Genomic DNA, 16832 nt, shown 5'->3' on the forward strand with positions numbered 1-16832 from the left:
CCTCTAGCCTACTCACTGGCAGCAAATGCAGGAGAAAAAGAAGGACAAAAATAAGGCCTTGATGCTGGCAACCCCTCCTCAGCAACAGCCAAAACAGTGCTGTGTAACCAATGTTCTTAGTCACTAATCCAGAACACAGCCTCATACAGGCTGCTATGGAGACAACCAATTTCATCCCAGCCACAGCCTGTATAAAAATAGAAAATCTGGATCTTGGCACCAATACCCACAACAAGTGAGATCCACAACAGCCAAGTAAAGACCAGCTCTTAGAATCACAGAAGAGTGTGGGTTGGAAGGGACTTAAAAGAGCATTAATTTCAACGCCCCCTGCTGTTGGCACGTACACCTTCACTAGACCAGACAACCACAGAATTGTTTAGAACAGAATTTTAGAATCATTGAGTCCAACTCTAAACCTAACACTGTCGAGTCCATAGGCTAGAAAGGCATCAGACTGATGCACCTGACATGTTCCTTCCTGACATTCTTCCTTCCTGTTGTGTGGCCTGATGGCATACAGTGAAACAGACATGATGCATTTCTCTTACTCTCCCTGGATCCTCCTGGAGGCCTCTCCTGCGGACACCGTGCACAAGACAGAACCTGAGTGTCAACAGGAGCCAGCCATATTTCCTTTCTCCCTCCTTGCTCATACCAGGCAGCAGTAGCAGAATGGAAAAAATCACCTCTTTCTTTATCCGCCACCAGAAACATAAAGTCAGGTTGCTCAAAGCCCCATCCAACCTGACCTGGAACACTTCCAGTCATGATCCAGCCATAATTTCCCAGTTCCAGCATCTCAGCACCCTCACAAGAAATAATTTCTTCCTTACCCAGTTTATCCTTTTGGAGAAGAATTCTACAAGGTCAGTTCACACTTTCACAAGCTGGAACACCAGGATGAAAATAACTATGCCATAAAAATGATGTCAATTACCAATCTCTCCCAGGACCATTGAGTAAAGGACCACAGTTAGGCAACTAAAAATGTTCCCTCATCCTCAAAACAAATGAGCAATGTTGCAACTTTCTTTTGCCCAGCACTGATTGCATCAGTTTCTCACCCACAAGCCACACTCACCCACTGCACAGGTTTATGCTCAGGTATAATGATGTTGCTAAGGGTAAAACTTCCTTTAAAAAGGTACTTGAAAGAAGCCACATACAAATGTAATGGTACACAGAGGAGTCACTCCCCATCTTTTCTATGAGAGAGCTGGCATAGCTCTGTGTGAGCTGGTACAGTTTTACAACACCAGAGGTTAAATTAGTTCAACCTTTGGGAATACTGGCTCTAAAAGATGCCTCTTTAGTGAGAAAAGAATGGGCAGGTCTATAAGGTGCAAGGAGTGACACCACTGTTCACAGAGTTTCTTGATAAACAGAATTATACTTTTCGTAGGATAATCTTGGTTTTCCCTCATGAAAATTGTTCCTGGGTAAGTAAGTCTGAAGAGCAGAAAATTCTAATTTAATTCCTTGTAGCAGTTTCTTTTCGTATCTAACAATGCACTCTACATTTGGCATTTAAAATCCTGGGAATGCAAGCACATAGCATAGAAAATTACATGCAACTTTAGTTTTTGCTTTGGCGATACAATCTTAGGAATGGCACAAAGTCTCAAGCCACCAGGCTGGCCAGTTCACTGAAATAACTCGTTTGGAAAGTGTTCTTGCTTTGTGAGGTGGGGAGGAATAAATCATAATGTGCATTAGACTGAGGCTCATGGTAAGTCACAAATTACCTGACGTTTATTATTAATTTCTCTTGACCCATGGTCAGCATTTCACTCTGCCAAGGCTATCCCACCACAAGTCTAGTTATTTCATTCAAGAAAAAATCTCCTCTTCCAAAAGGTGAGCAAAGAGAGGAATACAAAGTAATGACTTCATAAACTAATTAAGGTACTTAATACCCTAACTGTCCTCTAAACCCCAGAAAATGTCATTGACAAATGGGCCTTTTTGAAAGTTGCAAGTCTGCCAAAGCAGAGCAAGTTGAAAACTCTCAGGTTTCAGGAGCTTTTGCCCTTTTAATTCCTGGGAAAAGAAGTGGAAAGGAGTTTGTGAGCCCCTTTAAAATGTACTTACTCATACTGTATGAGATATTAGTCCCATGAGACGCAAGTGAAATTTAGGTTTGATTTTGTTAAGCACTTGCATCTTAAACAAGCTTTAAAGCTAGACCACATGCTCAGGAGAGACCTTATCACTCTCTACAACTGCCTGAAAGGAGTTTGTAGAAAGGTGTAGATTGTTCTCCTCTCACAGACAACAAGTGACAGGAAAAGAGGAAATGGCCTCAACCTGCACCTGGGGAGATTCAGGCTGGACATCAGGAAGAATTTCTTCACTGAAAGAGTTGTCAAGCATTGGAATGGGCTGCCCCGGTAGGTGGTAGAGTCATCATCAACAGAAGTGTTTAAGGAAAAAATGGATGCAGCACTCACTGCCATGGTCCAATTGAGAACGTGATGTTCAGTCATAGGTTGGACTTGATGACTTTGAGATGTATTCCAGCCTAAATAATTGTGTGATTCATTGCAATAATTTCAAAAAGCTAACACATAGATTTGTGGGGTGGAAGACTTTTTGCTGTTAATTTGTGAGTGAATGTAGAGTGCTGTATGCTTAATCTGAAAGCATATTTGATTCATAGATGTAACAAAATTGGATTTGAACCTTAAGTCTGTAACATGGGTGAGAAAAAATTCTGAGTTTTAGAAACCTTTAATCCAGTTTATGTCTAGCTGACCCTCCCTTCTGCTGGTATTATTTCAATGAGATCATGGCTGGATCACTCAGTTCACCTGAGGTTTCCCAGCAGAGCTCTGCTCTGAGCACTTGACATGTGACACAGAGCTGAGATAAAGGCCTGGTCCCACATGGGCAGCCCATTTCCCTGACACAGAGAGCTGAGTGAGATGAATTTTCAAGGGAGCTGAACAGAATGTAGGTGGGTGGCTGGGAATAACACGTTTACTCTTAATTACTATCTTTGCTTCTCTCCACCTCCTCCATCTGTCTGACCACCTGTTGTTGGTGTCTGCTGCATCCCATCTTCAACAGCTGCAGAAAAAGTTTCTTTAGGATACCTTAAAGGTATGTAGGTGTACCCTAGATCTTCCAAGCCCACAGTGACAAGCAGCTCAGCAGATGCAGGACTATGCTGCCTTTTACTCTGCCAGTGAAGGTACTTGGAGATGCTGTGGCTGAGGCACATTTTATCACCTACATTTTCTAGAACTGCAGGGGAATGGGATGACCTCTTTGGGACATTTCTTTTCTGGACTGCACTACTGCATAGCTTGTCAGATTGTGGTGCAAAACTACTCAGAGTAGTGACAGCCGTGGAATTTGAAAGAATTTTTACTTCGAGACAGAAATTTGACATCCTCTTAAGTTTTATGAGGCATCTGTAGTAACACTATTATGCACCTCAGCTAGACAGAAGTGAAAATTGGTATCACCACAGAGAGAAGTGAACCTCAGAAATTACCCCTCTTGAAATGCTAAAATACTTTTTTATATTGATTTTTACTTTTCTTAGCTATCTTTCTCAATATTTTTTCCATGCTAACTGTATGATGATGATGACCAGCTAAGTAAAGCTGATCCATATATAAGAGGAAACCTATTTTTTGGTCCTTGAAGCTTAGGAATGCTTTTAAAACAATTACTCAAACCTTTTGTTGACTATTTTCTTACTTTATTTCAACACAAGCCTCTTATCTGCAATCTGGGGAGTATGTACAATGTGCATCCACTATGGCAGCTCCCTGGGCTGTGGTTCCCTCCTTTGTCAATATTCCCCTCATGGATTGCACTCCACCCCTCAGGTCACCCCTGCTTGTCAGTACTCCAAACTACCTCTGGTACATCAGGGGTAACACAAACCATTACTGCTCTGGGAGGGCACAATTATGCCATTTCTCGTTTGCAGGTCTTTGGCTTGTACCAGAATTTATATAATTTTTCTGGGGGGTCGCAGGGAATACCACAGCTGTGTAGATACTGATAAAGGAAAGACAGACATACTGTTCACATTCTGTGTGGCCTAAAGGTTTGCTACACAAAAAAAACTGCTAAGAGAAAGTCATATTTATAACTCTATTTTGAGTATTGACAGGTACAAATTCACCTGGTACATATTGGGCATTTTCATCACTTTTTGAAACCAGAAGCTTTTCTGCCTAGAAATGGTGCACACCCTACCAGGCCCAGATGAGATTTCTGCCTTTCCAAACCAATGAATCATGTGTTGCACCTCTGGTAACAGTTTTAACTCAAACTGCTGCAGGAGCTGATGCCTGGTGCCCAACTCCCAAGAGCATCAACCCCTTTGCTGTTGCTGTAAGAGACAGATTGGAACATTTCTGGTGGGGAATTTACACAGAATTTATTACATGTGCCACCTCTCCCTGGGGAGAGGTGTGGGTGCAGCCAGGATGACCCCTGATGGTTGGCCTGCCTGCTGGCCTCCCATTCTCCTCCACTGTGCCCCCTGTGCTGGGGTGATGCCTTAAGGCAGCACAGAATCTGAAAAATATAACAGCCAAAGCCAGAGGCATCAGGGTGAGGCTGGCAGTGAGCCCTTTGAGAATTGGGCCCCTCAGGATTTGAGGTCTCAAGATTTGAACCAAATTTGCAATGGTTTGGGGTTTTTTTTCAGTTGTTAATCAGAAGCTGTAGCTTAACAGTTATGATTAAGCAATTGCACTGTGAATGTTGCGTCTTTTGTTTTGAGGAAAGGAGAAGACAATGCCAAGATAAATGGACTCTCTGGATGCGAGCTGCCAGGAGTGAAGTCAGCAGGAGTGGGCAGTAAGTGAGGGAAGGTAATTCCAGCAGTGGATGACCGTGACCACTGTCTCATTGACCACCAAACCCCGATCCAAAGGGGAGGGAGAACCATGCCTGGAAGAACCTAAAAGGGCGCTTCTCTTGGAGAAGCAAGAGATACAACTAGCAAATAGGGTCTGAGTACTAATTAGGAGAAAAGTCATACAACTTACAGACAACAAATGCTGATGCCTTTGTTTGTTAAAAGGTATAAATAGTGTAGAGGTTTCATGACCACAGAGCCAGCCTTTCGTGGGTTACCTCCTGATCCCTGGGTTTGAGCAAACTAGAATAAAAGACAGAAATACAGTATCACAGAATCGTTAGGGTTGGAAGGGACTTTTGGAGATAATCCAGTCCAACACCCCTGCTGAGGCAGGGTCACCCAGAGCAGGTGACACAGGAACATATCCAGGTGAGTTTTGAATGGCTTCAGAGAGGGGCACTCCACAACCTCCCCGGTAGCCTGTTCCAGCGCTCCGCCACCCTGGGGCTAAGGAAGTTGTCCGGCAGGCCAAGGGGAGGCGGAAAACTCAGCGTTCCGGTCCCTCCTTGGCCGGTGTTCGCTTCCGGAACCCGCCCGGGCCGTGTGAGGGAGCGGAGCCGGGCGCTCCAGCCCCCGCCCCCAGCGCCGGCCCCGCCCCACCCGCAGCCCCCGCCGGCCCCGCCGAGCCGCCAGGAGGCGCTGCTGCCGCCTTGCCCGCCTTGCCCGCCGCTGCCGCCGAGGCCGCGGGGCCGGTGCGGAGCGCACGATGGAGGCGCCGCCGGTGACCATGATGCCCGTCACGGGCGGCACCATCAACATGATGGAGTACCTGCTCCAAGGTAGGCGACTGCGGGACCGAGCAGCGCGGGCAGCGGGGGAGGAGGGGGTGGGGTGCTGGCGCCGCGCACGGGCGGGCCGGAGGGCGCTGGGACGGGCGCGCTGCGGAGGGAGCGCGGCTCGGCCTGTGGGGGAGGCCATGGTCGTGGCGCTGTCTCTGCAGGGAGCGTGCTGGACCAGAGCCTGGAGAGCCTCCTGCACCGCCTGCGCGGGCTGTGCGACAACATGGAGCCCGAGACCTTCCTGGACCACGAGATGGTGTTCCTGCTGAAGGGGCAGCAGGCCAGCCCCTTCGTGCTGCGCGCCCGGCGCTCCATGGACAAGAGCGGCATGCCCTGGCACCTGCGCTACCTGGGACAGCCCGAAATCGGCGACAAGAACCGCCACGCGCTGGTGCGCAACTGCGTGGACATCGCCACGTCCGACAACCTGACGGACTTCCTGGTGGAGATGGGCTTCCGCATGGACCATGAGTTCGTGGCCAAAGGGCACGTGTTCCGCAAGGGCATCATGAAGATCGTGGTGTACAAGATCTTCCGCATACTGATGCCAGGAAACACGGAGAGCATTGAGCCGCTCTCCCTCTCCTACTTGGTGGAGCTCAATGTAGTCGCGCCAGCAGGACAGGACATTGTTTCTGATGACATGAGGAACTTTGCTGAGCAGCTGAAGCCTCTAGTACACCTGGAGAAAATTGACCCCAAAAGACTAATGTGATTGAAAATCTGGGCCATTACGGCATTGTTTCTGTGTTTCAGAAAAGGATGTTTTTCTAAAAAGTTTTTTTGTGGGCAAATCAAAGCAGGGAGAAGGGAATAAAGTACTATATATCAGTTTTGGCAGTTATAATTACTGAGTGTTTTTTTCCTTCACTTGTGAATTTGAACAAAAGTGGACACTTTAAATTAGCACTGTCAAAAAAAATCAGTAAATGTTAATACCAACATTTTCCTTCTCTTGCATGGGAGATAACTTAAAAAGCCTATTACCTAACACTAAAAATGTCAAGACTTAGTGGAATTCATCCCTCTGTGTACCCAGATCCCACTACTGTCTTAAGATTTTTAGAGCACAATTTGTGTCTCCTACCTAGTAATCCAAAACTTTTTCTTTTCAGTAATAGATGAAGTCAATATAGTTTAATGCAAGAGGTGCTGTTTCACACAAGCATAAACATAGAAACTGCTATATAAAAGAGCAACTAACTGTACACCTCTTCACCAAACCTTATATGACAGGAACAGCTACTTGTTAGGGAAACTGTTTCTTCTGTTGTAACCAGTTAGAGTTGGAAGAAAATCTAGTAATACTAACATTTGCAAGTGGTTTTCACATCTTTTGACAGTGTTCCATTATTTTCACTGGAATTGGTTAGGACAGTCTGTTAATAAGAAAGTAAATTACCAGGTACTTTTTATTACTGAATTTCTCACAGCTGACAGCTATATTAAATATTGAAATGTTTAGTGCTTTATATAAAAAAAATTATTCACAGTTTTTCATTAAAAATCAGCATCTGTTACTTGAATTACTGATGATTTTGCTTAGCATCTCTCTTAGTATGCTTATACCCTGGTAGTGCCATGATAATTCAGTGTTTTTTGAATTAAGTTTGAGAGTTTTCAGGTACAGTTCAGTCAAATAAAAGCCAGGAAAGATAAAGGAGCTCATTGAAATTTCTCAGGTTCTTTGCAGAGGTCAACCATTTCACCCACTGTTAAAGTGTTCCAAGCTCCGTCAGAAACGTTGCCACCCTTCAGCACCCCAAGTGCTTTATGAAACAACTAAAGGCAGGGGTTACTCTCAGAAGAAGCTTCGGAAGGTTTTTAATAGCTACATTTTCAACTGGATCAGTGCTGCAGGCTCCGATGTGGGGCGTGGGGAGGCCTTGATTACTGGGGTGGTACTTGAGCACCCTCAGGCTGAAGACAGAGCAGTGATTTCCAACAGGGCAGCAGTGAGGCATCACCAGCATCACTGCTCATCACCTTGACTACAGGTATTTTCTGGAGGGTACAAACACACCTGCGGTTCTGCTCATACTTGGGCATGGCTCACCCTCACCAAGACAGCACGCTGTCCTGGGCCTCCAAGCTGGAATTCTCTCATATACAGGGCATAACTTCCTAGGAGCTTCCTAGGCTGTTCCACAGTTAAGTGACAGTCTTATCCCAGCAAATGGGAATTGTTAGGGCTGTTGTCATATTTTGCCACTCTTTGCACTAGTTAAAAATCACTGGCTACAACTTTACAATCTGTGGCTTATTTCCTGGCACACAAAAGTTTAGGAAGTCTTGTGGATGACAATAGGTCTAACTATTGATTGATCCAAATTAATAAATATTAAAAAAGTTTTTATTTTTAAGGAGAGTTTAAACCCTGAAAACTAGAGCAATCCTCAGTATCAGGCTTCCTTATGCTGACGTAGTCCATGCACAGAAGAGGCAGGTGTGCAGAGAGAAGAGCTTACTGCATCAATGGCTACAGCTGAGGACACTTTCAAGTTGCTAATGTTCAAAGTGTGTCCCTTTCTTCTAACAAAATGTATTTTTCTCCTCCTATAAAACTTAGTTTGTCAAAGGTGGAGACAGAAGATGATTAGTGTTAGTAATTCACACCAGTAAATTGTGTGTCATAGCCCTAATTATCATTCATCATCCAGGGTCAAATGATACTGCAGTTACAGAAATGCTCAACCTCTTTACTGGAAAGTATCTAATTTTTAAATTATGCACGTTAAGTTATGGTACCATGAATGTGAAATGCGACTTTTTCTGGGGGGTAAAAAAAAAAAGTCTTCTTTTTGCCAGGTAAAATACCTGCATTCTCCAAGGTGAGAGGTTACCTCAGGACTCTATGTTTTGCAATATATTACAAGAAACCTGATATAGCTGTGCTTAAGTTTTGATTCTGTTCAAGTAATGCCTTCTGTTACTTCAAACTGTTCCTCTAGTCCTGCATACCTGTAAGATTTCTTCTAATTTTCCTGATTGCTATATAAAGAAGTAGAAATCACTGCAACAAGTAAAGGTAGGATTGCTATTGATCTATTAGGGACCACTTACTTCTACTATTAAGAAAAATTGCTCATGGAAGCTTATCTCAGTTACTAAAAATTACTCTTTCTTTGGAAAAGCCGTAACTTTATGCTTTAGCCCATCTTAGTCCTGGGTTGCTGCTCTTCCCATGCAAGCTCCAAGAATCGTATTATTCCTTACAACATACTCTGGAAGTGCTCTGCATTATAACTACACTCTACCAGGAGCACCTTTTAACACCCCTCTGATTGCTTGCACAAAATGAACTTCTCAATGTGTAAACTAATGTGGCATTCATGTTTTCATCTCAGTGATGTCGTAACACAAGTAAACTGCTTTCCTGTTAAATGTTTTCCATGCACTAGAATATTGTATATAATTCCATTCATGATTTAAAAGTTGTTTAAAAGGCAAGGTTTCTCCAAATATTGGGAAGTTAAAAACAACAAGAAGCCAAGATTTTTCTTCATAATTTTTAATACTTTTTAAATTTTAAATACTGGTTTTAAATTTGTGATTGTAACATGTAAGAGCCAACTTCTTTTAATTTTTAAAACTTATCATTAGGATCATAAAGCTATTATAGAACAGTTACAACTCTACACACTCAAGGTACTCAAAAATATGATTCATGTTTTAAGTCTGTAAATGAACAGTGGCAATTCAAATACAGCATTATCTGTACAACTTGACAAAAATACAGGTGGACAATCTGATTAAAGAGAATCTGCACAACTTCAGATAAGCCAGCTCAGCCCAATTAAGTAAAAGGTAAGGTTTTTACAAAGTGCATCACATTTTTCACAGATAAATTTGTCCAAGATTTTCAGGTTCTCAGACAGAATAACAATGACCATCTCATCTTCATTCCCAGTACAAGTCTATCAAGTCATGTCCTTCAGATCTAGTTTGGCATCATCCAAATTCTCCAAACAGATGCAGATATCCAGAGAACAATATCCTATGATTGCTGCATTTTCAGCCTTTTGAACTGGTTTAGCTTACAAAACAACCATTCTAGAGTCAGAAGCTGTTTCTGCAAAGACCACCACAGCTGTGTTAACACTCTTGATCTGTTAACAGGAGGAAATGAACTCAGAGCGCACAGACATGGCAGTGATTGACAAGAGAGATGGGCTCAAGAGACAGGGTAAATTGTATAAAACCATAAAAGCAACATCCCTTCCAGAAGAAAGGATCTAACGGCTACTCACACAAGGACAATATGAGAGGCCTACTGCCTTTTGAGATTACTTTCCCAGAGGTCCATTAATAATGATTTCTCAGTCACGTAACTCCTTCCATAGTCTTTAAAAAGCCTCTTACAAATCTGATTGGGCAGGGCTAGCTACAGTGAAGTACCAGTGCCTTTATCTAAAAGTAAAACATACTCTTTACAAATAGTATCTGTAGTGTCATTTTATTTACAGAATAAATCGCAAAAGTACATCACATTTAGTGCAAATGCAACTAATGATATAAGTTTATATACTGCTTTGTAAACTTTCCATACCTTTGTAAAATAAAGCTATCCTATTAAATTAATAAACTTGCCCATGTTCCAACAATTACCAGAAATGGCAAATAAGGAGTTAAACTCTTTATATTTTGGACTTTTTTTTTTTTAAAGTTCCCATCAGTGGCTATGGTGGAATGTACCACTGCTTGGTGATTGTAAAAAGATGACGTACATTTTGAGGTATAAGATTTTGTTTTTTAACATTGGTATATAAAATGCTCACTGGTGATATAGTAAAGATGTACAAATTTTCATCTTATTTGCCTTGCTAACATTACCATATAGGCACTTTTCTACATATTCAAATGAACAGAGTAACTCTGTAATAAGGCATATTCCATGCACACCATTAGAGAAAGGCAAATAAAAAGGGAGGAGTTATGGAGCATGAAATCTGCATGCGTGTGTAATCATGTGTTAGATATGGTTTCATCTCTACAGAGAAGATGAACAGAGACATTTTTCAACACTATGCAGATCATATTTACTCATTTAACCAAATATTCACTAAGTTACTGTATTATATCTCTTTTCAGGCACCTAGCACACTATATCAAATAAATCTGACTTTCAGCTTTCTTTTAAAGAAAATATATCTGAAACTTTTTTCCTCAAGATACCCAGTTTAGTGAAACACCGAGCAGTCTCTGAAGAGTTTCCAACTATAGGACATGGATAAAAGACCTCACATTCAGTACTAGCCCAACACAGTCCTCTCTTAACAAGTATCTCCAGAATCAAAGGCAGGCAAACATGTGACATTTAAATTTTCACAGCAGCTAAAGGGAACTTTCCAGCAAGAACTATGCATTCTTACAGCTCTGATGAGTTTTTGATCAAGAGGCAAATAATTTTCTACATGAACCTCATAGCACAGCTTTATTGAGATGAGGAAAACACATGCAGGATCTGAAAATAATGTACTCATCCTCAATCTAGACTGGGAATGTTGTTTTATGTAATCCAAATTACTTCAATAAATATTATACTGTACCTTCTCACAGCTTTGGGAAAGCCCCAGATATCATCCAAGAAAGCAGTCCACAGATAGCATGGACAGATGTCTCCCAGATTTTAGGCAGTCTCTTGCCCTCTCATACAGAATCTTTCTAGGTATTTCTGGATCATGTTTAATAACAAAAATTATGCAGCACATATTACATAACTAAAAAATACAATAGAAATATAAAGATATCTGGAAAAAAATAAAGCTTTTCACATTCTTACTCCTTCAGAACTAAAGATCGTCATAAGAGTAAGACAATAGAAAAGGCAAAGTCATAAGGATATTGACAGCCCTCAGATATTAACTGGCATTTTATGTAACAAGATGATTCATTATAGAAACCAGCAGCAATGAACTGTGATTATACAAAGCAAAATAAAACCTGCCAACAAGTTACCAAGGTTTTACTGAAGCCACTCCTTTCAACAACCCCAAAATATCACACAGATTTTTGTGCATATAAAGCACATACAGTATGCTATATGTGCATTTGTCTCTTGTGCTTTTTACACATGCACAAAAACTGCACAAGTATGTTAGGAAGGTTGACAATGAAATTCTATAACTTGTTTAAAATTAACACAGAAGCCCATGTTGGTGATTCAAAGCTGTATGCGCTTTTCTTCTTCTAAAGCAAGCAAATAAAAATAGAGCCATATACATGTTATCAATACATATATTTATAATTACACACTGATTCAGCAAGGAAGTTAGCAGGAGAGAGCTACTGTTAAATATTCAGGCCCATGGTGTTGCAACACTTCTTCACTTCAGTACACAAAGCCTAGAACCTGGGCCATAAAAAGACTGTAGATCCTTCGTTCCAGCATGGAGTGCTCTGTGCATGGTCACTTCTCCCATGTGGAATGCTCACCCAGTCTTGTTCTGATTGCTGCAGGTAAGCAAAGAAAAGAATACAGCACTGAAAAGTTTGTATACTGCAAGTAAAATGAACTTGTTAAACACCTTAGGTATCATCAGGACTGCTATGATCACATGCTAACTGTTGCGTTGTGATGCCATGTTTCTAATGCTTTACTTACACTGCTTCTCTAACAATTTAAATTTAAAACTGTGAATCATTAAAGGGATACCTGTCACAGAAGAATGACAACTAAGACTTTTGGAGTCTGACACAGTAAACAGAATCCAAAAATAGAAGTAACCTATGTCACACATAGAAAAAGTGATAGAGACTCATCTTCAGATGTGACTGAATAATGCTGTAACACTAGCACTACTAAACAGAATTCTGTGGTTTGACATGGCACTTATAGTAAATGAAATACATAGCAGAAGTAAAATTAGCAAAAATAAATTAGGTCTTATTTAACACTAAGGGGCTCAGATATCCTCAAAGTGATCAAGAAATCCTCTTCTAATGTCATATCGTCATCTAACTGTTCAAAAAACTTTAGATTAGCCAATAACCTATACCATAAACAATACTTCCATTGACTTTGGAAAGCATCTGGAAATAATTTTTCTTTCCTAGGTTCATCAGAAAGGAAGAAAAACTTAAGTCACAGTCTTCTAAATGTTCTAGTAATTCATGCTGGTCTGTCAGTGAAGTTCCATTAATAAAAATCCTAGGTCAAACTATTCTGTCAATATAAAAGAAAACTGAAATGTACTCATAGTCTATGAAATATACAATTGTAAGTAGAATTTAAGTTATAAAAAACTCATGAGGCTCTAGAGGAACTTCAGTATGTATTTTTTCAGAACAAATGCAAAATGCCTGTGATAGCTAAAAAAACCAGTACTTCATCCTATTTTACTTCTATATAAATTGGACATGTATGCAAAAACTTGCAAAGTGAACCAATAGAAGCCTATGAAAACTAATGCTGGCTAACTTGTGCAGCAGTACACACAAATTACATATTTTTTAAAAGTATACTGCATGCTAAAGCAAGCACTGAAGCCATGCTAATCATGGAAGACATTCCCAGATTGCATACTTTCATTTGGCCTTTAAAATGGTGAAAAAAAATTTAGAAGTATTTATACCTGCTAGTACTAGAATAAAATAGGCTTTCCTGCTGTCTTCTCTTGCACGTACGATGTAAAACGCTTTAAGAACTTTGGATATTCTCGTTTGGCCACTGCCCGTAACACTGATGCAGGAGCCCATCCTCCCGGGTTCACTACAAGTAAACAGGAAGAAGGACATTGAAATAAAGCAACTCCACTAAATGCTGAAAAAGTAACTTTTATTTAATTACTCCTGCAACTCCTCCTGAAGTAACAAGAAGGAATAACCAACAGCAGATTTTTTTATGCCCCTAGGCTTGTATTGTACTTTCTGTTTGTAATACTCAAGCTCAGTCCAGATCTATGATGCCATTATTTAGAAAACATTAAATATGCTGCATGGTGAGTCTTGGGAAAATTCCTGAATAGAAGAGGATATTCTCTATGGGCTTCCAAGAAACAAAGAGAAAGAGACTTGAGTGACTTCTTATTTCAAAGAAAGCAGAGTCAGTCTTAACTTTTCAATAATTACTGCATTTGCCTGCAGAACTGCCACACAGGCAACACCCTGCAAATGATTACAAAGCATTTAAACAAAACCTGAATTGATTTTTAATTACATTTTCATTCACAAGGAAAGTATGTTGCTGAAAAAGCTATTACTTCCCACATAGTCACAGTTCAGAATTTAGCAGAGAAAACTACTTTTTAAGAAATTTGGAAATGTTAAAAAAAAAGTAAAAAGCTGAGCAAGCTACCCTTGAAGTGTTTTGTAGCTCTGGGAGAGAAGATAGTAAGCATGTCTCTCCAATACTAGAATACATTTCTAAACATTGGGTACAGCAACAATACAATTTGGCTTTGACAATCAGCAGCTTTTCAGCCTAATGAGATTAATTGGGAAAAAAAAAATTAGTAGTACATGAAAAAAACCCAACATATCATTACTGAAACTAAAAGCTATGCCAACTCATTCTAGTTGCACACATTTCTGCTCACCTTCCTCCACCCCAAGGCTATATACTTAGAACTGAGCTACACAGCTCTTCCATTTATTCCTCCCAGAGTACCACACAATGAATGATCCCATTCACCAGTTCATGTAGCACCTTAATTTGAGACCTTTTGAACATGATGAACACAAAGGTGATGCTATATATAGATACAACAGAAAGGGGAAAAGGCATCAAGCCTTTTTTTTTTCTTTTTTATTTTTGTGCCAGTATTGAACTTCCCAAAATTAACATCTATCGTGACTGTCATACTGAAAAACTTTATACTTACCATTAGCTACATATGTAATCTTGCACAGAATGTTGTCCCTGCTTATTTCCTTGTTGCCCTCTGGTGGGCTTACTAGCGTCTGACAAATCATCGCAATATTTATTTTGGCACGGACACAGCGATTGTTCAGCTGCCAAAAATATGAAACATTGTAAGCTTTAAACTAAATTTGTTTCAGCGTACTTGAGTATGAACATCTTTTCATCATGAAGTCTAAGACACTCTAGAAGCTCTGCTTCTGAGAGTCTACTTTCTAGCACTTGCACAGATGTAACGTGAAAATTAGTAAAATGATACATGGTGGATAGGGAAAGGATCTAAAATGTTGGTGAATCTCATGTTTCTGCTTGCTTAACAAATTATAAGTTAATTACTTCAAGTGTTGTGACAAATCAGTAAAGAAACTGATTTAAAGAATAATGTATCAGCATTTACAAATAACAGTTAACTTTTCCTTTAAAAGCAGGCTATGGAGTAGCAGTCGAAGGAAAACGACCATTGCTATTATCTCACAGAACCAAGGCAAAACTGTAAAACGGAGACTTAACCCTATCTGTAATTATACAAACCTACTCCTATATTTGACAATGCTGAAGAGATACTGATTTGATTCCATACAAAATAGCCTCAATTCTTTAAAATGTTTTCACATCTCTAGAAATTTTGCTTCCATTCTGCTGTAACACCTTAGATCATCCAACTGAGAGATAAGGCAAGAAAGCTTTTGGCTAGGAATGCCTTCATCAAGTCATTTAACCACCTGATTTAAATTAACTGTACTTTTGTAAAAACCCTCCATCGCCCTCACACTATCACTGCAAATGCATTACCATGGGAAGAGAAAAACTACCTTAAAAGCAGAACTTCACAGAATCAAAATAATACTTACAGGAGCACTGTCATGTTCTACAGAGAAATTGCACACAATCCACGTTTCTGGATCATTTTCACTGAATGCTGGTATCTTTCTGATGGCAGACAAATACAGCACATCCCTTTGAGAGGCTGGCCACACCCTCTGCAGAGAAACAGCTGAACATAAGCTTTTGCAGGTTTAACAACTATCCTTAGTTAAAATTAAAAACCAAGCAAGGCAAACCAGGTCAGTTATATTATTAAGTTAAAGTATTTTCAAGTTAGTAATTTCATTCTGAAACCTGAAAGAGAACATAACTGTTGTAAATAGGGAACAAAAATTTCAGGTTCGCTACACTTCATACAAAAAAAATTAAGGCAAAACTTTAAGGTCTTTGAAATGCAGAACACTAAACTGCAATGAATTTTTCAGTTAAAAAAATATGAATAGGCAGTCACCCTCCTGTACTCTGAACCTCAGGTTTGTGTTTTAATTAATACTTGTAAACTACAAACTGAACTAAGGGTTAGGTGTATAGGGATGCATCTACATTTACTTATGTCTCCAGAGAAGAGAAAGGAGAGATATATTTGAAAAAAATATTACCTCAAAAAGCTACTACTTCAGTAAGATAGATATAGCAAACTGAGAAGAGAAATTATCCAAGAGAAAGTTTTAGGAGTGAAATGTGACAACATGAAAGTTTTAGAGTGAAACTGACAAAATATACAGAACTTGTTTTCCTGACATTCAGTAGGAGAAAAAAGTTCTGGCTTTTACCACAACCAATACAGATGACACAACTGTCTTACTCAAAATTATGAGTCTTCTATTAAAGAAGTTTTAATATAACTGCACTACTGGTAGAATTATCAAAGAAAAACCTTTTTTCTAACATTTGAATATACTAATACTTAGAAACATGCAAGACTAAGGATGAGTATGTAAATTTTATTCCTATAAATTTTTCAGATCTTTGCATTTCAGTTGTTGGGTTGTAATTAAAATGAACATTTTTATAAACTGACACCAGAACCATTCTGGGGGAAAAAACAATTAAGGTACACGAACAAATGCTGCACCAATAATTAAAAACACTTGCATTATGAGGTGGTATGTCAACTAATTGTGGTGAATGCTAACCTGCATTTTTGCAAAAAAACATCTGATACAGTGGTGTAGGTTTCTTCCTTGTAGTCAGTGATGATTTATTGCTTCTGTTTGCTTTGCATGAATCTGGCCTTGCTGGCAGTGATATAATCATGACATAAAAAACAGGCCTCACTTGCTACTGCAAGCTCTATCAGACACATGCATAACTAATTATGCTCTCAAGAAAAGTCTGAAAAATTGATATAAGTTGCAGTTTAACAGAGAACTTGTTCTGGAATATTGTCCAGAACAGTATTTTAAGTTGTTAGGCCAGTAAAGTATTCAGAATATTGGAACATGCACGCTTCAGATGTCTCAGTAAGGTATGCAAA

The 16832-nt window shown here is 40.0% G+C and overlaps 2 protein-coding genes across 3 annotated transcripts in view; one reads left to right on the top strand and one right to left on the bottom strand.

Annotated features, from left to right (window-relative positions):
• Window positions 1–5562: 5562 nt before the first annotated feature.
• On the top strand, window positions 5563–6517 carry MED18 (mediator complex subunit 18). Its single transcript, XM_059492406.1, has 2 exons — window positions 5563–5670; window positions 5832–6517. Exons 1-2 carry the CDS (start codon window positions 5598–5600, stop codon window positions 6383–6385), a joined length of 627 nt encoding a protein of 208 aa, XP_059348389.1. The 5' UTR covers window positions 5563–5597; the 3' UTR covers window positions 6386–6517.
• A 2648-nt stretch (window positions 6518–9165) lies between these two features.
• CERT1 (ceramide transporter 1) overlaps window positions 9166–16832 on the bottom strand; it is a 77958-nt gene continuing 70291 nt past the window's right edge. For both annotated transcript variants that reach the window (XM_059491899.1, XM_059491898.1), the window contains 4 exons: window positions 15382–15510; window positions 14493–14622; window positions 13245–13381; window positions 9166–12123 (listed from right to left, as the gene is read on the bottom strand). In XM_059491899.1, coding sequence (XP_059347882.1) covers window positions 13254–13381; window positions 14493–14622; window positions 15382–15510 — 387 coding nt within the window. In that variant the 3' untranslated portion in view covers window positions 9166–12123; window positions 13245–13253. The remainder of the gene's footprint in view (window positions 12124–13244; window positions 13382–14492; window positions 14623–15381; window positions 15511–16832) is intronic.

Source organism: Ammospiza nelsoni, chromosome Z (assembly GCF_027579445.1).
Source record: "Ammospiza nelsoni isolate bAmmNel1 chromosome Z, bAmmNel1.pri, whole genome shotgun sequence".
NCBI classification, from domain to species: domain Eukaryota; kingdom Metazoa; phylum Chordata; class Aves; order Passeriformes; family Passerellidae; genus Ammospiza; species Ammospiza nelsoni.